Genomic DNA, 20334 nt, shown 5'->3' with positions numbered 1-20334 from the left:
CAGATGTTTGCAATTTTGTATATTTTTTGTTTGTTTGTATTTTGGTGTTTTTTTTTGTTTGTTTTTGTTTTTTTTTTTTATTTATTTTTTTATTTTGCATTTGTTTTTGCGGGAAACACACAACTAGAATTGATCATCATTAGCATATTATTATTTTGTATAGCATTATCTCAGTATCAGTAAACATTCATAGTTAGTATATAATATCAATAATCTTATCAACAGCATCGGGCAGCAGCTGCCAACGGTAAGCTAAGTAAGCATATATGTGTAAGTGTATCTTTATGTTTATAAATGTATGTATGTATGTATGAATGCGTGTATGTATATGTATATGTATTTGTTTATATTTATGTATGTATAGGCATGTGTACGTGTGAGATTCCGTGGACTTTTTTAACTAACATTTATGCAATATGGAAATAACATTTAATTAACTTTTGTTTGCTTAATATGCATATTTTTGGTTTCATATCTCTCTCTACTTATCACTATCTTTCACGCTCTCCCTCTTTCTCTCATTCTGTGTATCTCTCTGTTTCGGTCTATCGTTCTGTCTTTGTCCGTTTCAAGTGTCTCTTGTCCAAATAATGTGCAATTGCCAATCGACAAATCGATTGAGCAGCTAATCATCTAATCTAATGCGTTTTAAGTGCGCTTATCATGTTGTATGTGTAATTTGTTGTGTGTAATTTATTTGTTGTGGGCAGCAGCAGGAGCAGCAGCAGCAGCAGCAGCAGTAGCAGCAGCAGCAGCAGCAAAAGCAGCAGTTTCCTCTTATCCCTTATATCCCATTTCGATTCATTGATCCAGCGTTGGTTCGTTGATTTAGCCATCGTGACTGGCAACCGACTCCAGATCGCTATTATCCTCGCTGCCAGTCGCCTCGGTGGGTTCGCCCATGGCCACACGGGCATATTCATCCGTATCGATGCTCTTGCAGAAATGAATCGCATACTTCAGCTTCTCCAGCAGCACGGCCTGTAAAATAACGAACATAGAGTTAAAATTTGATGGTCAATGGTCAATGGTCATATTATTACCTTGCAGGAGTAGCGCGGCATTTTGAGCAGAAAGAAACACGTGTAGCTTTCGGGCAGAAAATGATCGGGCGGATTCTTCTCGAGCACCTGCAGCACAAAGTCGCGTCCCCGGAAATCGGCAATGGTGCGCGGCAGTCGTGTACGGCCCCAAACAAAGCGCAAGAACAGCGAACGTTCCTGAACATCAATTACGATATCAATATTTAAATAAATGTTCGTTCAACTTGAATATTTATTATTTCTTACCTGATTGGTAAACTCCTCCATGACGTCCCAGAACCAACCGACTAGCGCCGAACCGGGATCGAAGCCCTTGTAGGTGGCCACCGATTTGAGCAGGCCGAGCGGAATGTCCGGTGAGCCGCAGACCATCGCTTGTAGCTCAGCGGCGGAGAAGAGCGAGAGTAGCGGCACTGGTATAACCTTGGACATGCCGTCGCGTACCGCCTTCACCTGCTCATCAAACTCGTGCAGTCGAAAGCCGAGCGCCAAGCGAACGTATTCGGATCGATTTCGCGGCGAGATGTGGGTATATCTGGTGGATAGAGGCACTTCGTGACCACGCGCCGACGATGTCGAGAACGGCAGCTCCAGTGTGTTGAAGAGCTTAGCATCGTCGTCCATATTACGGATACAGAGCAGCCCGGCCACATAGTCACGATCGACCTCGGTGAGATCTGTTGGCCGCAATGCCTCGCCAGTCAGCTGCCGCCACACAGGCTCCGCCAGGCTACAAAAGAGATCAGACATCCAGCATTAGTTGAGGCACAATCAATTCAAATCGAAATGTTTTCATTTTCAATTCAAAAACTTACTTCAGACTGAGTGGTGAGCCGGTGCGCACGGCAATGCCCATGAGGACGCCAAGGAAGCGGAACATGTTCATCTGTAGGACGGAGGTGAGCGTCGGATCTAGTAGAAAGCAGTCGCGATTGGCGCCCGCCTCGCCACGTCCATTGGGCGTGCTAATTAGAAGGGGAACACTGCCGTTCTGCAGCTCATCGCACATCTCGGCGATGGATTCGCTGTAGCCACCGCCGCAATCATCGACGCTCTCGCCGACAAACTTCACTTTCCAGACGCGATGCGGCAAAGCGAGCGCCTCCTGGGTGAGCAGCGGCAACTTCTGGACCATCTGGCCGAAGACACTTTTCATGCCATCGATGCCGGCGAGGCCGTTGCATCGGCTGCGCGAACGTTTTACCTGGATGCGATTCAGTTCGATGACGGGTCCATGCTGTTTGTCCCGCACCATCGTCGTTTGGATGACCTTGCGAAAGGCGGCCTCCTTGATATTGTAGACGAGTACATCCTTGAGGGCGCCCAGACTCAGATCGCCGGCAATGGGCAGCATGGCCAGGCAGGGGCACAGCAGCTCCGAGAAATGATGCAACAGAATGAGACGGGCATGAAGTGCCTCCGGTGCCATATCTCGAACAAGGTCGTATTCCAGCGGCGGATTGGGCAGCGGACGCAATCGTTCGCTCAGCTGTGATGTGGACAGCGCCAGTGTGTGCGCCGATCCGCAGGTGACCTTCACAATGTGCTTGCCTTGGAGGGCGGCAACAAGCCGGGGCCGTTGGATGGCGGTGACGGTGCCATCGCCCAGCTGTCCCTCGTCATTGTCACCCCAGGTGTAGACCTCGCCGGCATCGCTGCAGGCGACACAATGCAGCGAACCGGTCGCAATCGAGATGATCTTCTTGCCCTGCAGCGCGGCCACCTTCTTGGGCCGTCGCACATGATCGACGGAGCCGTGGCCCAGCCGATGGAAGTCACCCTTGCCCCAGGTATAGACGGCACCGGATTTCGTTAGCGCCACGGAGAACTGGGAGCCGCACTCGACTTTGATGACACCCAGGCCGGCGAGACTCTCGATCTTGTAGGGTAGCTTACAGCCATCGCTGCCGCCACGTCCCAGCTTACCATAGTCACCATCGCCCCAGCTCCACACATTGTCATCGTCCGTGATGCACAGCGTCTGTGCATCGCCCGAGCCGCAAGCAATGTCTATCGCCCGATAGCCGAGCAATGCCTCCACAAGTTTTGGTCGCAGTTGATCCTCGGAATCGCCATGTCCCAAGCGACCATAGCGTCCCTTGCCCCAGGTGAGAACGTGTCCGCTGGCCGTGATTGCCGCCGAGTGAGCGCTGCCACAGGCAATGTCCGCCACACTCATGCCATTGAGATGCTCCAGCAGCTTGGGTCGATCATAGCTCAGCCGATTGCCGTGGCCCAGCTTGCCATCCTCGCCCTCGCCCCAGGCATACACCTCGCCATCGGTGGTCAGCGCCAGGCAATGCTTGCCACCCGAATTGACCGCCACCTTCTTCACAAAAACATGCTGTAGCGAACCTAACAGCGTCGGTATTGACCACGAATCGCTACCACCGACGCCCAGCCGTCCACCGGAACCATAACCAGTGGCAAACAATTTGCCATCGGGCGTGACGGCAAACAGGGATTGTTCGCCGCCGGCCAGCTGGACGGGTCGCAGCAGACTGAGCGCTTCACAGGGCGTTGGCGTCTTGATGCGACTGCCCTCGAGACCGCCCAGTTGGCCGCGATGATTGTGTCCCCAGCCATAGATGGTGCTGGCGCCGCCCCAGCTCAAGGCCCAATCGTCGGGTCGTCGATTCAGCCACTGCAGCAGCTGGGCATCGTGCGGTGCCTGGAATAGCTGGTGATCCTCGTGGAGCAGCAACAGCAGCGGCTGCTGCTGCTGATGTTGTTGCGTCTGTGCCAGTTGCTGTTGCTGGTCCACCAGCAGCAGCAGTTCCTGCTGTTGCATCTGCTCCGCCAGCGATGCATTGCTCACCGTGCTCGAGGAGAGCGATGTTGTCGAATTGATCAAAGATGCGCCCGGCGATGGGCAGCTGCTCATCGTTGTTGTTGTTGTCGCTGGAGCTGGCGCTGGCAACATTTCGGCAAACTTTTTGCGCACCTCCAAGCAGAATTGGCGTGGCAACTCTGTGCGTCGTATCAGGGATTGGGCGACGCGCACCGCGATGCAGTAACGCTTGAACCACGCCCACTTGTGCACATCCCCCGAACTGGAGGCGGAGCTTGTTGCGTTGCCGCAATTGATGGTGCCATTGGTGGTGCAAGCAACTGCACCACCACCACTACCACCACCAGCTCCAGCACCAGCACCGCTTCCACTGCCAGTGCCACTGCCACTTGGCAACGCTGCATCCAGTTGCATATCGCAGGCGAGCGCCGCCAGCGTCTTGAAGTAATCCGAGTGCATCAGATGAATGCCACCACGCACCTGCGGCTCTTCGTATTCGTATTGGCGCAACAGTTCCGGTATGAGTGGCAGGAGGATCGCTGCCAGCGCTGGCTCCTGCGGACGTGGCGCATTCTCGAGCAGCAGCACTGCGTGCAGTTTTTTCAATGCCCAGATGCGCTGCGCTGTGCTGAGGGCGCCCAGTTGGGCACAGGCCGCCAGGGCGGCGGCCAAACGGAGCAGCACCTGGGGCTGACGGGGCGCCAGTCGTGCATCCAGCAGTGACATGACCAGTGCCATCGATGGTTGCGACAATACGGCACGATCCGAACCATTTTCGCCAAGCGTCGCTGCCGGCATTATGGCGTGCACCCAAAAGCGCCAGCCCCATCCATTCACCGAGCTATCCGAGCAGAATTTCCAGCGCAACTCGTCGCCGGGCACACGAATCTCGGGCGCCCAGTGGGCGAATTCGCGGCCGGATCGCATGGCCAGCATGCGGCCGGCCGAGTCCATGATCACAAGTGGATCGTTGCGTTTCTCCGTGCTGCACTGGCTATCGAATTCCAGGCGCAACATTTCGGCGCCCGGTATGCGAACAGTGCCACTGACATTCATGTTGTCCACATACGGATGACTGCTCTCCTGCATCACCGGTTTGGGCAGCTTGCCCAGGCAGTGGCGCGCCGTGCACAGGTCTTCCAGCTCGGTGATGCATGTCTCCAGCAGCATGGCTGCGATGGCCGCATTGCTACTCAGCGAGATTAGGGTTTCGGCGATGGTCTGAGCCGTGCTCGGTGGACCGCAACGGCCGCAAACGGCCAGCTTGAGCAGCTCGACCAGACTCTTGGCCTCTGGTTCCAGCAGCAGCGCACCAAAATCATCCAGTCCATGATTATGGCCGTACTGTGCGAGCATCTCCTCCTGCTGTGTCATCGTCGCTGCCATCACGGACATAGCACTGGCCGACATCCTCGAGTGCGAACCGGCCGACATGCCCGACATCGACAGCGAACCGGTCAAGCTCTGGAATGCGCTCAACGGTCCCGCCGGTGGTGGTGGTGGTGGTAGCGCTGATGCAGCTAGCATTTGTGGGGCGAGCGCCTCGTCGGGACTGTGCTGCTCCGGCAGTAGGGCTGCATCGCTGGCATCTGCGGGTGCTTCGCCGCCACCCTGAGCAATCGCCTGTTGTTGTTGTTGTGGTTGTTGTTGCTGCTGTTGTTGTTGTTGGGCCGTTGTTGTTGATGCGGCGACTAAGCCGGTGCCTGTGCCGACACCAGATCCCGAACCGGAACCAGAACCGGCCGCCGTATTGAGCTGCTCCTCGAGTTCAATGTGTGCGCCCGCCTGGCGTGCGGCGGTCTCCTTGTAGTTGACCTTGCTGTGGCTGGTCAGCGCAGCGACGATGAGCTGCCTCGCCTGCAAGATGCTCATCGCGCGCAGCACATGACCGAGGGCCGCTTGGCGGGCCGCTGGCGTCTCCAGGGCCAGACTCTCGCTGAGACTGGCCAGCGTCGAGGAGGATCCACTGCCGGAGCATGCATTGCTACCGGACGATGAGCAGCCAGCACCTGAACCGCCGACAGATATCGCTGCCGATGCCTTGGCATCGATTTTATCCTGTGATGCTTGTGCCTGTGCCTCCGCCTCGTAGATGCCCAGACTGCTGCCGCCGAGCGGATCGCGGGTGCTGCCAAATGGCACCGGGCCACGTTTCTCCTCATCGGGACTGGCGTTGGGTAGGCCCCAGGCCATTGAATGTGAGCTGCCGCATGCCACTCGATTCACAAAGACCGCATCCAGCCCGATGACCAAAGCGGGCTTCTTGTTAACAAACGTATTACCGCTGCCCTGCTGGCCGTGATCGTTGTCACCCCAGGCATACACCTGCCCGGCATCGGTGACAGCCAGACAGTGGAGGGCGCCAACGGCGACATGGATGACGCGACGTCCACGCAATCCGGCAATCGGTTGCGGCTTGCGCACATGCTGATCCCCGCCGTGGCCCAACCGATAGTAGTCACCCTTGCCCCAGGTCCAGACCTCGCCGGCACGCGTCAGCGCCAAACTGAACTGGGCGCCGCATTCGATTTGAACAACACCGATGCCGGAGAGACGTTCGATCTCGTGCGGGGTCGCTGATCCCTCGCTGCCGCCACGTCCCAGCTTGCCAAAGTCACCGTCGCCCCAGCTGAAGACGGCGCCATCCTCGGTGAGGGCCAGCGTCTGGGCATCCCGACTGCCGCAGGCCACCTGAATGACACGACTGCCACAGAGGGCCGTCACCAATTTCGGTTTCAATTGGGTCGCATTATCGCCATGGCCGAGACGACCGTATTCGCCCAATCCCCACGTGTACAGCTCACCCTGGCTGCTAATTGCGGCCGAGTGCGAGGAGCCGCACGCAATGTCGCGTATCTTCTTGGCCCGCAATGCCTCCACCAAACGTGGCTTGTCCAACGTTGTCCGATTGCCATGTCCCAGTTTGCCATCCTCACCCTCGCCCCAACTGAAAACTTTGCCGTCGAGGGTCAGGGCAAGCGCATGTTTGCCACCGGAATGAACTGCTACCTTCTTCACCACATACTGGTGCAGTACGGGCAACTGATGCGGCAACGGCACATTGTGGGTGACGCCCAAGCCCAGACGACCGTTGGTGCCTTCGCCGCAGGCAAACACCTTGCCATCCTGGCTAACAACAAACAGCGACTTGGAGCCGCCGGCTATGTGAATGGGTCGGAGGCGACTAATGGTCTGTGAGAATGTCGGCACCTTCACCTTGGAGCCCTTTAGGCCGCCCAACTGTTCCTTGTCATTGAGGCCCCAGACCATGACGGTACAGGGTACATCCTGTTCGGCACTTGCTGCCAGCAATTCACTTGCTGTATTCGCTTCTTGTGCGGCTGTTGCTGTTCCTGCTCCCGATCCCGCTGCAGACGGATCTCCTCTTGCTGGTGCAGCAACGATGCCAGAGCCAGCTGCAGCTGCTACGGCTGCTGCTGCTGAAGTGCCACCGTAATCGCAGGCTAGAAACTGGGCATTGGCGAGCATATGCTGAATGTCGGGCTGCTGGCGACGTCCAACGAATTGGAGGCCATGCACTTTGCACTGGATGCCATTGTTCTGGCACTGTTTGATGACAATCTCGATCCAGGGATAATACTGCACCACCTGTTGCATGAGTACGACGCGACTGGCGCCGGCACCCACCGGTATCCAGGTGTACTCCTTCAAGCTATCGATGCACTCACCGACACGCACCTCAACCAGCGATGGCATATGCGAATGATCCTCTGGGCTGACACGCAACGCCAAACTGTGCACAAGGACGCGATCGTGCAACTCAAGCCGGATCCAGTGGCGGCACGGCACACCGCTCGAACAGCTCTGCCAAGCGATGGGGCTGCCATCGAGCAGATGCTTGGCGGCACCCTCATTCGAGCTGACGGTCAGCGATCGAATGCAGCGTGACCAATCCTCAATTAAATCCACATTCGGTGGCAATTGCAACACGGACATTGGACACGGCACTGACTGCTGTTGTTGCTGCAATTGCTGCAACTGCTGCAGTTGTTGACTTTGCGGTATTAGGGGCTCCACATCGTTGATGTGACCCTGCCAGTTGGGCTGCTCCGGAAACTCGACGGTCAGCTGCTTGCCACGCAACGCGGTTACCTGCCCCACATCCAGTTGACTCCGTGAGCCACCCAGCCGCATTAGCTGGCCATGGCCGGGGGCACGAGTGCCGTTGCTCGCTGTACGCAATCGGACGCGAGCGCCCACCGTTAGTGGCGGCGGTGGGCGTGGCAGGGTGCCAACTGGCATCGATTCAACCAGCTCGATGTGGACGAAACATACCCAATAGGTGCTGCCATGATTGCGCCAATCCACTTGAACATTAAGATCGTGCAGCCCCTCCGTATCCACAACGAGCACGGTGCCCATGTCGCCCTGCTTAATCTCCTCAAAGTCCCGACAGCAACGCACCAACATTCCGGGCCTAACCAGAGCACGCACATACAACGCATAATGATCGGCCGTCTGGAAGTCCTTGCGTGTCTCGAATTTGTGTTGCGGCTGTTGTCCCTCCTCGACGGTGTCGGAGGAGTTGTTGTTGCTTTTACTGGTGCTTGTGTTGCTAGTGCTGCTGGTAGTGGTGGTGGTGGTGGTGGTGTTGGTGGTGGTGGTGGTGCTGCTGCTAGAGCTGCTGCTTCGACTGCTCGCGTTGCTGCCACCACCAGCACCACCACCAGTCGCGGTTGCTCGTCGCTCCAATGCCACTAGATCTACTACCTTTGATCCTGCCTCTGTTGCTGGCATCTCATCCTCCTCTGCCTCCTCCTCATCCACCTCCTCCACCTCCACTTCACCGGTCTCGACCACATCCGACTCAATGGCCACAATGGCTGCCTCATCATCATTAATTGTATTTGCGCACACATCCGGATGCTCGAGTATCCATTGGACAATCTGTTCGGGTGTTGGTATCGTTTCCGCCTGCAGCGATAGCTGTTTCAATGCCAATTCTACGTTGCGTCGCGTAAAGCCCATCTCCATTATCTGGCCAATTAGCTGCGCATCGCTGGCTGGCGCCAATTGTCGCCTCTCCATTCGCTGCTGCGACTCCGCCACCAGCTGGTGCTCCGCCTTGGCCACATTGTAAAGGGGTATGCCATGCACCATGGTCGGCTGCGCTGGACTCGCCAGCTGTACCGGCTGCAGTTGATCCTCTGCATTGAGCTGGGCATGCGCCTGACTGGCCAGCGATTGGACACAGTTAAGCGCAGCCGTTGCCAGATCCGTATAGCTGTAGCATGCCTTAACCGGCGACGGTTGCGTTGCACGCAGCAACAAACATTGGATGAGCAGCTGTTCCGTGGTTAATGGCTGATGGCTGCCATTGATGCTGCTCGTGCTGCTATTGTTAATGTGGTTGTTGTAGCGACTACAGCGAAAAAGAGAGAGAGAGAAAGCGAGAGAGAATGTGAGAGTGAGAGAGACAGATGAGAATTGGTTAAATTGATTAAAAGACTGATTGACTGGCTAAGTGATTGATCAATGTTTCAGTCGTTGACTGTTTAATTCAATCTATAATTGACCCACTGATTGACTGAGTGATTAATAAATCGATTGATTATTAATTAAACAATTACTAATTTATTAATTAACTTACTTTTTGTTTTGGGGCTGTTTCATGCACTACAACCTAATCGAACTGCGCCCCTTTTGAGTCTATAGCTCTACAATCATCCCCATTTTTCAATGTCTTACTAGGATACTTCTTCTCATTCTAAGGCGCTGTGCTTTGAGGATTCATCCTAATTGTCACAAAATTTGCAGATCCCTCTACTGATTTGACCTACTTAAGCTAAGTGATTTCAACAATCCTGTCAAGAGACCTGGTGCCTCTAGTCTTGATGAACTGAATTATTACATATTGGTATAGCTACCCATTTGTATTATTGTTGTTGTTGTTGCTGCTGTTGTTATGGGATTCGGATTGCTCCGACTGCTGTTCCGGCTGTAGTTCTGGCTCTGGTTCTGTCTCCGTCTCCTCGTTGCTCTCCATGCTGTTGTAGCCACCGGCAGGTGCACGCTGTTTAAGTATCTTGCGCAGAGCCGCCTGATGCCTGTAGAGGACTCCATTTGTGTGCAGCACGGCCAGTTGTAGCTGTTGGCTGCGCAGCAGGCGAACATCGAGCCGACCCTCGCTGGCATTGAGCAGCTCCCAGCCGTGGTTGCTGTTAGCCCCGGCTGCTCCATAGAGGAGCACCGTCCACGCATTCAACAGCATCTCGTTCATGGGCAATCGGCTGAGACTGAAAACGCTATGATCAAGCTGGAGCAGGACCGACGCTAACGGCACCTTCACCAGACACTGGCCCTGTCCCGCGGCGGAGGCAGTGACCGCCGAGGTGGCAGCCACCGCTGTAGTGCTGCCCATGGATGGAACACTGTGTGCGAGCAGGCAGCGACCCTTGTGCGTGAAGCTGGCGATAATCATATGGCTGCCCTCGTGAAAGCAGTGGAGTCCGATGCGCGGCCGCAGATCATAGCCACCCATGGCACTAAGAACGCCCAGCACATAGCTGTGTTCGGCGTCCAGCGGTGACAGCGGCATTTGTGGCGACTCCACCTGCAGTAGCTCGGCGGCAACGCACAGTTTCTGTGCCAGAAACGAATTGATAACCGCATTCCAATGCGGCAGCGTGTGCAGGCGGCGCAATAGCGCCACCATCTCCTCGGCAACGGTGCCTGAATGTGAGGCGGTCAGCAGGACGCGCGTCTTGCCACCCTCCTGCACCTGGAGCGTTGCATCGCCCGGACAGTGCAACGCAATGCGGCCGAGTGTGGCGAACAGTTGACGGACAAGCGACGCCATGCGCGGCTCCTCCTCGACACCCCAGGCGGAGAGGATGCACTGCAGTAGGCGCAAACAGTGTAGCTGCCGATAGACACCACGCTCGGTGCCTGCCGGCTGCTCCAGCAGCGCGAAATAATGTGACAGCCAATTCGGAGCACTTAGCTCCAAACACAAACGCGGACAGTCACCTGCAAAGAGAGCAGAAAAGAAACAACAAAATTAAGATATATCTTTAAAACTGTATTTTATTACTATCGGAATTCGAATTCGATCGATCGAAATGTATCGATAAAATGAAATGAAGTTAATCTGCGTGTGGTAGACGAGAGTTTACTGGCTCTTTTAGACTAGATCGGCTCGGCTGTTGACAATCATCAGGAATATATATATATATATATACCTTATGGGATCGGTGACGCTTGCTTCCGTCTCTTACATACTTTTCCACAGCTTCATTTTACCGTTTTAATCCGTTTTTTTTTTCTTTTCTGAAGCTCATCTTGTACTTTTCTTTCAGTTCCCGATTTCAAAATATTTTTCGCCATTTTCCGGACTCGCTAATCGAATTTTATCCAATTATATATTATATACGAGTATACTTCAATTAATTTATGAGTATATGAAAGTGAGACAGATCTGTTTGAAATGCACTTTACTACAACTATTTCTCATTCACAATCTTAACAATTTTGAGGGTTTAAAGGGGGATGCTTTCCAAAAATATTTACAAATAATTTGCAATTTCACAAAATGGATGTTCAAATTTGAGCTTCGTCATGCGTCGTCAAGTTAATAAATCATAATAAATAAATAAATTGTAAAACGCTGAAACTATGCGCAGAGCACAACTATCGATATGAATATGAATATGGACATGGGGATGGAAATGCCATCATGGATGAGGCACTGCTCGATCACTCAGTTTTGGCTTCACAATTCGTTTACCCAGCTGCAGCTGCTGCTGTTGCACGATCTTCTTTTTCAGTTTGCGTTTTTGCTGTTCCGCTTCGCGTCTCTGTTGCACCTTTAGCATGAGCTGCATGTGCTCTTTCTCCTTGAGGATTCGTGCCGATTTCAAGCGCTCATCGCGACGCTGCTTCTCTTTGGCCTCGCATGTTAACTTTTGCTTGCGCATCTGTTCGCGCATCTCTCGCTCCACCAGCTCCTGCTTTCTGCGCTCCTTAATCTGCACCAACTTCAGCATCCGCTCCCTGAGCGCCAAATTTGTGAGGCTTTGGACTCTTGTCAGTTTGCCGCTTGATATTTGTTTCTTGATCGCCTCTTTGGCGACTGCGTGCTGCTGCTGCTTCTCCTCTTTGTCCAGCTTGGCTCTTTTTGACACTTTGGCGTCCTTTTTCTTCTTCTTCTTCTTTTTGATTTTCGTGGATTTTTGGTTCGGTTTCTTGATAGTATCGCAATTAGCCAGCTGGCGTTCGTTCGATGGCTGCTCCTGTTTCTGCTTCAACTTTTGCTTACTTTCGCGCACCTCCTCCAGAACCTGCTCCTGTTTGGTCAACTGATACGCATGGAGCACATCACGCAGATCTCGACTGCTGTTCTTTAGCTCATTGAATGGATACATCAGTTGTCCCTTATCCCTTAGCTGGTTGAGCATCAGTGCAATGAGGCAATTGCGTGCAAACTTCTCCTTCTTGGTGGTAATCGCAAATTTGGCGAACCACTTGGCGCACAGCTCATCCGACATCTCGTTTGGCAGCACTTGAATGCGTTGCATCTGCTGCACAAAGTGCTGATCCAGCCAATCCTCAGAATCCTCAGCACGGGCTAAGTGATCTTTTCCAAGTGCCTTATCCATTTGCCTGTACATTTTTTCAATGTTTTCGTTTTCGTTTCTGTTTTTGTGAATTCTGTTTTCAACTGCTCTGCAGAGCTGTCTCTGATTCACTCTAATTCAAACATTCTCAAATTCACACTTGACAACTTTGAAACTCACCTGAGATGGCACGTATGAAGCCGAGATTCAACCAGTTCAGACAGTGGACAACATTAGCCAAGCCCGGCTTTGGATCGAGCATGGATCGGAACATGCTGGTGACGCCGCGCAATGCATGCCTGTCCAGGTGGGCGCCATGCAGTCCACTGCCAACGGCCAGGATTTGAAGCAGCTTGGCGGCGCAGTGTCGCAACAGTTTCGACGGATGCGATTCACTGGTGGGTGGCGGTTCCGTCGTGCCAAGTTCCTCGCGTTCTGGTTCCGTTGGCGATGCCACATTCAATGTGCTGTCCGCCAGCTGCAGATCGTATTGACCCTCCTTGCCCATGCGATACGAATTGGTTGCGCCCGTATACCATTCCACGCGCACCCAACTGACGCATATCAAGGGAGCGCAGAAGAGATGGAAAGAGAAGAAGAAGGGCGGATTAGGAGCATTATCAATTATCAAGGCAGCATTCAGCATTCAAACTCGATTATCAATGGGCATTGAGAGATATTATGTTTTAAGGAGGGATCATCAATAGAGTAAGTGAATTTGTTGACTGATTCAGGCAACAAATGTGTGCCACGCCCACAACTGATTTCATTTATACAAAATATTGTTTGCCACAGTTTTAGAGTCCAGCTGAATGCCAACTCTTTAATTTGATGATTCGATGAGTCAAGGATATTTAATGGACAATTTTTAAGGCGCATAGTTTGACAGCCAGTGATTACCAAGAAGTAGTCACAGTTGGAAAGTCAACTACTGTTCGAAACTCACACAATTTGAAAGCTAGAGTTACTAAATTGGAAAGGTATATTGGTAGTCACATATCTCCCGCAATTGAAGAGCTAAAGTTAGCAAACCTGGAAGGTCGATTACTGGGAACCTCCTCCAAAATTGTCAAAATTGGACAGTCAAACTTGAAAGCTACACCATCCACCCTGTTCTGTGGCACCCGTTATCAGCTTGTATTACTTATTGATATCAGAGTATTCTGCAGTGGTTATTGTTAGTGCCTTTTGTGACTCACCCGTCCTCGCCAACTTCGCTAATGATGCGTCCCTCGCCGGGCGGATTGCCATCTTGGTCGCCCCATTTCCAGTCGGCGCCGCGCACTATGCGTGTGCCGATCTTCATGAGCTTGGCCAGATCGGGTCCGCTGAGCTGCGCTTTGCTGCACTTCTGCTTGAGAACGCTGTCCTCGTAGAGAACGCTCAGTTCGCTGTTGTTGCTTTTGGCGCCAGCATCGGCGCCCGTTTGGGCCAGCAGGCCGAGCACGGTGCCCAACAATCCCGAATTGATCAGCAATCCCAGCTCGTTGGCGCCCAGCTCCTTGGCCAGCAGACCGAATACGCTGATGAGGAAGCGGGCGCGTGGCAGTCGCTTGAGCAGCACATAGGTGCTCAGGTTGCAGCTATCCTTGCCGCGTACGGCGCCCGGCTGCTCCTGGTTGACCAGACGCCTCAATTCGCGCACCGCCCAATCCAGGACACGGGCCTGCGCCAGCAGTAGACGCGCCTTCTGATAGGCGCTCACCATGTTCAGCTGGCCGAGCACATGTTGCGGCGAAACGCCGCTCGCCGCCGACTTCAGATGCAAGCCCAGATAGCCATTGAGCAGACTGTACTGGGTGGCATCCAGCAGGCCATGCAGCTCCAGCAGCTGCTGCACCAGCTGCAGGCCAGCGAGTCGTAACTGGAAACGCTGCATCTGGCAGTACATGGCACGACGCACTGTCTCCACATCGCAGCTGTCCTGCAGCCCAAAGTCCACAATGTCCTGCATCAGTCCCGCGTCCAGTTCAATGTCCGCGTGTAGCTGGCGTTCATTAAGGCGACGCAGCAATGATTCCTCCTCGTCCAGTTGCTTCTGTTCTTTGGGCTTCTTTTCGATTAGAAGCTGTTCCTGCTGCTCATATATCAGGAGCTCCTGGCCAGCTTGTTGTTGCTGCTGGTGCTGCTGTTGTTGTTGTTGTTGCTGTATGCTGGCATTGAGTAGATCCTCTGGCTTGGCCGCCGGCTGTTGCTTGGCCTTGCGCAGCTCTTGGAGCAGGCGACGCACGAGCAGCCGGAAACGTGGTAATCGTTGAAGGATGGGCAGACGACGCAATCCACGCTGCTGTGGACTGACAGCGGGTCGCACCTCATACAGCAGAAAGCGCAAGCGTTCCAGAATGGGTGCACAGACCTCCTTGTAGCTGCGATTCATTTGCTGGCGTGTGCGCACCACACTCCACTTGGCCTGATGCACCAGCCGTATGATCTCGCCCAACTGCTTTGGCTGTGACTGCTGCTGGTGTTGATCAGCTTCCAAAGCGCTGATTACCAGGCCGCCCAGGCATTGATGACGCAACAGAACGGCGCTTAGAAGACGCTCCAGCTCCTGTACCGGATGTTCGGTGGCGAACTCCTGATGCCACATCAGATTGTGCGCCTTGCAATATCGTTCGGTTAGCGAGAGCCAGGCGGCGACCAAGGGTTCACTCAGTCGCGCCTCAGCCAGGCCCGCAATGAAATTGTCCACACGATTCTGCAGATGCTCTGGTGTGCGACGCACCCGTGTTGGAGTTGGTGGCACCAGTGCCTCCGTTGGCGTATTCCCAGCTGTGCTGTGGCTGCTGCGCGCCTCGCCCTTCTCCTCGTCAAACGGATTATTGGGTTGGAGCATCAGCAGGCCACCACTAAGCAGCGATGATTTGTCCAATTGGCGGCATTGCAACTCTGCCGGCTGCAAACCGGGACCGCTGCACATGAGATTCGCCACCAGGCCGAGCAACTGCGCCAGCGTACACTCCGAACTGAAGTGCGTCAAACGTTGCGCTCCTTGTGACGTTGCCTGCAGCGAAGATTAAAAGATTAAAATATGACAAAATAAAAGGGAGGTCTCTTCAAGCTTACCTTCTCCTCGTTGGCGCTCTGTGTCGCCAGGTATTTGCCCAGCTTGTGGTGTTGCAGCAGTTGCTCCATAACACTCCGATGTCCAGGTGTGCTCAACTCCGCGCTTAGATCCTTGCCGAGGCCCATGTCCAACAGAGCGCGCAAGTTCTCCGATTCGCAGCTGAAATGAAATGCGCAAGTTGTGAATCCGTCAAAGACTGCCCTGCTCGACTCGCAGATACCCTGCACTGCACAGTTTGGCATCATTATTTGGAATAACTTACGCAAAGCCATTGATGTCGCAAACGTAGCCGGCTAGAATGATGCAGCGGCTGCCGTCGAGCAGCAGGTTCTCCATGTCGGCACGTCGGACATAGTGCGTCTCGGGATCAGCAGCTGGTGGCGGTGCGGCACCCTTGGGTCCGCCGCGACAAATAATGCCCGGCCAGCCCATGTCATCGCCGTCGCGCAACTCACCCTCGCCCAGCGCCCGATTCAGACAATCCAGGACACGCAACAATGGCAGGCAGAGGCGCGCCCAGCGCAAGCTACCCAGGCACTGTGGTCGATCCCGTTTCAGCAGCACCAGACCCACGAGCAGCTCATGCATAAGCGCATCCGAAATGTCCGCCTGCAGCACGCGACTCAATGCCCCGCCAAACGGATGCACGCCCAGAGTGCCCAATTCACTGGATTCGCGGCACTGCAACGCCAGTTCGTGTGCCTGCTGCAGCGTCGTCACGCAAGCTGGTATCAAACTGTGCAAGTATTGGGCAAGCAATGCTTCCGCTCCCGTTGTATCCTCGTCGTCGGTCGCCTGGTGTATGTACGCCAGCAGCAGACGCTGAAAACGATGCAGCAAACAGAGACTGGGACTAGTGCTGGGATGATGTTGATGCTGGAGCTCCTCCACAGGCAGCTGCTGTTGCTGATGATGATGATGATGGTGGTGGTGATGGTGGTGATGATGATGCTGCTGTTGCTGCTGCTGCTGCTGATGTTTGCCCAGCATCGCCAACGAGAGACGACTCTGTGTGAGCGCCGCATTGTTGTTCAGCAATCGTGTGATTAACTGCAGCAGCGGCAAATGTGCTCCATCCGTGCAGTCTTGCGTCGAACACGAGCTGCTCTCCAGTCGTATCGCATGTTGTAGCGCCGTCTCCAATCCCCCCTCGGCCATTAGTGAACTAACGAGCAGATCTGTCATGAACCGATGGCCCGCCGAGCACGCCTGTCCCGGCTCCGAGGGCAGCAACGCTGTCAGCGTCTGTGCCCGTTCCGCTGCCGTCGGCAAGAGCACACTCCAACCATCCTGCCACACACACAGACAAAATGGTATTTAAAATGAGTATATTAAATAATTATTGTTATGACTCATCAGCCAACCCACCTGGATTGCCTGCTGTGCGGCTATTTGAATGGTGCGCAGCACTTGGCTGCCACCGGCGAGACTCAGGATGCGTGTCTTGAGGCTGTTGAGCAGCCGGCCACCGCTGGCCAGACCCACATTGCGCGGCTCCACACCATTGGCGATAAGCGCGAGCAACTGTAGCCGCACCAGATTGAGACAGGCGACCGCAATGCATTCGGACTCCTGGTTGGGCGTCTGTCGATTATCCTGTGCAGTGCTGGCACTGCACATGCCCAACAGTTGATCGAGCAGACGGAATGTCGGTTCGCCCAAATCGATGACGAATGGGGCACGCAGCGGCACACCCTGACGGCTGCTCTGGGTCCAGATCAGGCTCTGGACAGCGGTGCAGGCCATTCCGCTGGCGGGCAGCGTTGGTAATGTGACCAGTATCGGTTGACGCAACAGCGGTTCACTGCAAACGGAGGCGGGACAGATCTGTTGGTTGTCGTTGCGACCCCAGCCAAAGATCTCCCCGGCGCTGCTCAATGCCAGGCAATGGGTCACGCCCACAGCGACGTCCACAATGCGCTTGTGCTGTTAACAAACATATAACCAGAAATATATAATATATGAAATAGCTGGTTATTATTTTTGTGGTTTACCTGTAGACTGGTTATAAGTCTGGGCACACTGCAGCCCTGCACATTGCGCTCGACAAGCTGATGGCCCAGACACGAGGCTTTGCCCCAGCTATATAGCTGACCCTCGCCGGTTAGCGCCAGCGAAAACTGTGAGCCGGCAAAGACGCGCTGCACACGTGGCAGACACTCAATGAGCAACGGTTGGAGGCTGCTGTTGCAACTGGCGTTGCCCAGTTTGCCATAGTCGCCATCGCCCCAGGCATAGACCAATCCCTCGTTGGTCAGACAGAGAGTGTGGGCATCACCGCTGCCGAGGGCAACGTCCACCACCTGATGATCCTTGAGCGCCATCACCATGGTGGGCAAGCACTGATCATCCGAAATGCCATGCCCCAATCTGCCATAGTTGCCGCGGCCCCACGTATACAGATTCCCCCTCAACGTGATGGCGGCACTGTAGGAGCAGCCGCAATACACAGACTTGACGCGACGCACCAGACTCTCGATTTTGGTGGGCAGCTCACGTGAATGACAGTCGCCGTGACCCAAGCGACGATTGTCGCCAGTGCCCCACGAATATGCGTTAACTACGTGAGAAGATATGGAGAGAGATTAGCACTAATTTGGTAACACCGGCACGCGCACCAGCACAACCACAACTCACAATTATTGTCGACGGCCAGAAAGTGGCGTCCCTCGCAGTGCGATGCAATCGAGATGAATGTCTCGCTGCCAATGTCCCCAAAGTCAAGCGGTTGGGGTTCCGTGTCCGGTTTGCTAATGTGCCAATTGTAGAGTTTGCCCTCCTTGCTGAGCAGGAGCACAATGTCCTTGCTGCACGCGACCTGTTTTACGTGGAACTTGCAGTTGAGTAACGCCGGCGGCGGCCGTTGTGTGGATGCGCTTGTCCAGCTGAGCGCCGGTTCGACATTGAAGCCCTGCTGCTCCTTGGAGAGCGTTGGCCAGCCGAGCGCATAGACTCGCTGCTGTTCGAGCAATGTTCGCTGCTTTGCAGTGTCCTCGTCATCGTCGTTGCTGAGCTCGTCGTTGCTGTGCCGGCGCAGGCAGCTGGGCATGTGCGTCTGATGTGGCATATGAGGCTGTACCAGGCGATCCAGATGTGAGATGATGACGACAGCGGCACGTCGTAGATCGACAATGGCAGCGCTGCTCTTGGGCAGCATGAGGAAGCGCAGAAAGGTCTCCGTTGCGCTGGCCATGGGTATTGGTGTCTCCACCGAATTGCTGCAGCTGCTTGAGCTGCTGCTGCTGTTGCCGCTGCTGTTCGAGGCAGACACGGAGCCAAGGCGCTGATAGCGCTGCAGGATACGCAGCAGTGGTGCACCAGTTTTGCGTGGCATATCCCGATTATCGGCACCGTTCACATTGCCATGTCCGTGTCCGTGGCCATGTCCATTGTCGTTGTCCTTCTCCCATAGGAGCAGCAGCAGCACCACACACTCCAGCGTCGCCGCCAGAGTGCCCTTCTGGACGCCCAGCTCGAGCAGCAGACATAGCGCCGTATGCCGATCCGTTAGAGGCGCCAAACAGCGTCCGCCCATGGGATCACCGAGTGCGACGAGGCGCAGAAACTTAATGGAGCGCTCCATCACCTCCAGCCAGAGCGGCGACACCTGTGCTGCCGCATCAAACAGTGTCGCCTCGGGCAACTCCTGCAGCGATTCGAGTGCCTCGCTCAACAGCTCGCTGCACATTTCCGTATCCTCGCCGGAGCGCCACGCTCGACGCAAGAATGCAAAACTAAAATTGAGCGCGGCACGCGTTCCAACCCGTGCTAATCCCAACGCTGCATGCTCTGGCTCCAGTGGCGGCACCGGTGCCGGCGCCCCTGAAGCTGCTGCCACCACACAATCCTCCACTAGCTGTTGCTGTTGCTTCTCCGGTTGCTTCTCTTGATGATGCTGGGCCTGGTGTTGATTGCGCTTGAGCGCGACAAAGTAACGCTCGTAGATGAACAGATGCTGGCGCAGCTGCTGTGCGGACAGACAATTGCCGGCGGCGCGCAGCGCCAGCTCGTGCAGCTCGGCGATTAGCGAGCGTTGGCAATCGTGCTTGGCCAGCTGATTGGGTGGCTGGCTCCATAGCCAGCTGTTCAGGGTGAGCTCCGTGGCGTGCTGCAGGCCAGCTGCCGCCTGCTGTGCCGCCGCCGAGGTCAGCTTCTTGATGGCCGTGTCAGAGTCGAGGGGACGACAGCTGTCGCAGTTGCAGGCGGAGAGGGGGCCACAGTATTCGGGCTGACAGCAGACACATTGGAGCGCCTGGGCGCCACAATAATGTTTGCCATCGTCACCGAGATACGACAGCTGGCCACGGGCATTGACGAGGGGTGCGGTGGGCGAGGAGACCAGTTCACAATCCTGGATGAGATGATTCCACAGTATCGAGCCCTCGGAGGCGTTGCGCAGGCAGGCAATGAGATCGGCGCGCAGCCATTTCGTGTCTAAATACGGTAACGGACGCAAATAGAGATCACTGATCGGTGCCACTCCACTGGAGATCGACGCAGTTGCCTCCGATCCGCTGACTGCAGCAGTCGCAGGAGCAGCAGCAGCACCACCACCTGCAGCCGTGGGTGCAACAACAGCTGCAGAAGTCGGAGCTGCAGCAGCAGCAGACGAAGCGACGCCAGCGCCAGCGTTGCCCAACCGATTGAACATTGTGTTTGTCTTTTCTTTTTGACGGGGGCGCGGAGGGTTGTCTAGCGAGTGGTGAGACTTTATTCTTTGTGCTTAGTCTCTAAGTACTTCCTACCAACAATATTAGTAATAATATTCACATGGCACATTTATTATTATTTGCATTTATTTCGCCAGTTTTTTTTTTCGATTTTCTGCTCTTTTTTGTCCGCCTCTTTTTTTTATGT

General features: G+C 54.6%; 1 protein-coding gene across 1 annotated transcript; it reads right to left on the bottom strand.

The window, feature by feature from the left end:
- Window positions 1-129: 129 nt before the first annotated feature.
- LOC6569261 (probable E3 ubiquitin-protein ligase HERC2) lies at window positions 130-20275 on the bottom strand. The gene is made up of 12 exons (XM_043216195.1): window positions 18115-20275; window positions 17472-18037; window positions 16846-17403; window positions 15740-16767; window positions 15477-15636; window positions 13610-15414; window positions 12591-12964; window positions 9723-10824; window positions 1859-9217; window positions 1290-1773; window positions 1044-1220; window positions 130-981 (listed from the first exon to the last, which is right to left on the bottom strand). The coding sequence occupies exons 1-12, from the start codon at window positions 20126-20128 to the stop codon at window positions 829-831; spliced, it is 15780 nt and encodes a 5259-aa protein (XP_043072130.1). The 5' UTR covers window positions 20129-20275; the 3' UTR covers window positions 130-828.
- Between the last annotated feature and the right edge of the window lie 59 nt (window positions 20276-20334).

The sequence above is a fragment of the Drosophila grimshawi genome, unplaced genomic scaffold, assembly GCF_018153295.1.
Source record: "Drosophila grimshawi isolate 15287-2541.00 unplaced genomic scaffold, ASM1815329v1 contig_848, whole genome shotgun sequence".
Lineage (NCBI taxonomy): Eukaryota > Metazoa > Arthropoda > Insecta > Diptera > Drosophilidae > Drosophila > Drosophila grimshawi.
The sequence above is the reverse complement of the archived record's forward strand: the minus strand, read 5'-3'. Positions and strand labels throughout refer to the sequence as shown.

What these genes read in the sequence shown, in the direction of transcription:
- LOC6569261 (XM_043216195.1), bottom strand. Translation starts at nt 20,128, where the DNA reads ATGTTCAATCGGTTGGGCAACGCTGGCGCTGGCGTCGCTTCGTCTGCT. An exon ending in TGCGACATCAATGGCTTTGC is followed by an intron (nt 15,637 to 15,739) that starts GTAAGTTATTCC and finishes ATTTCATTTCAG; the next exon opens with CTGCGAATCGGAGAACTTGC. An exon ending in AACAACAATAATACAAATGG is followed by an intron (nt 9,218 to 9,722) that starts GTAGCTATACCA and finishes TTTTCGCTGTAG; the next exon opens with TCGCTACAACAACCACATTA.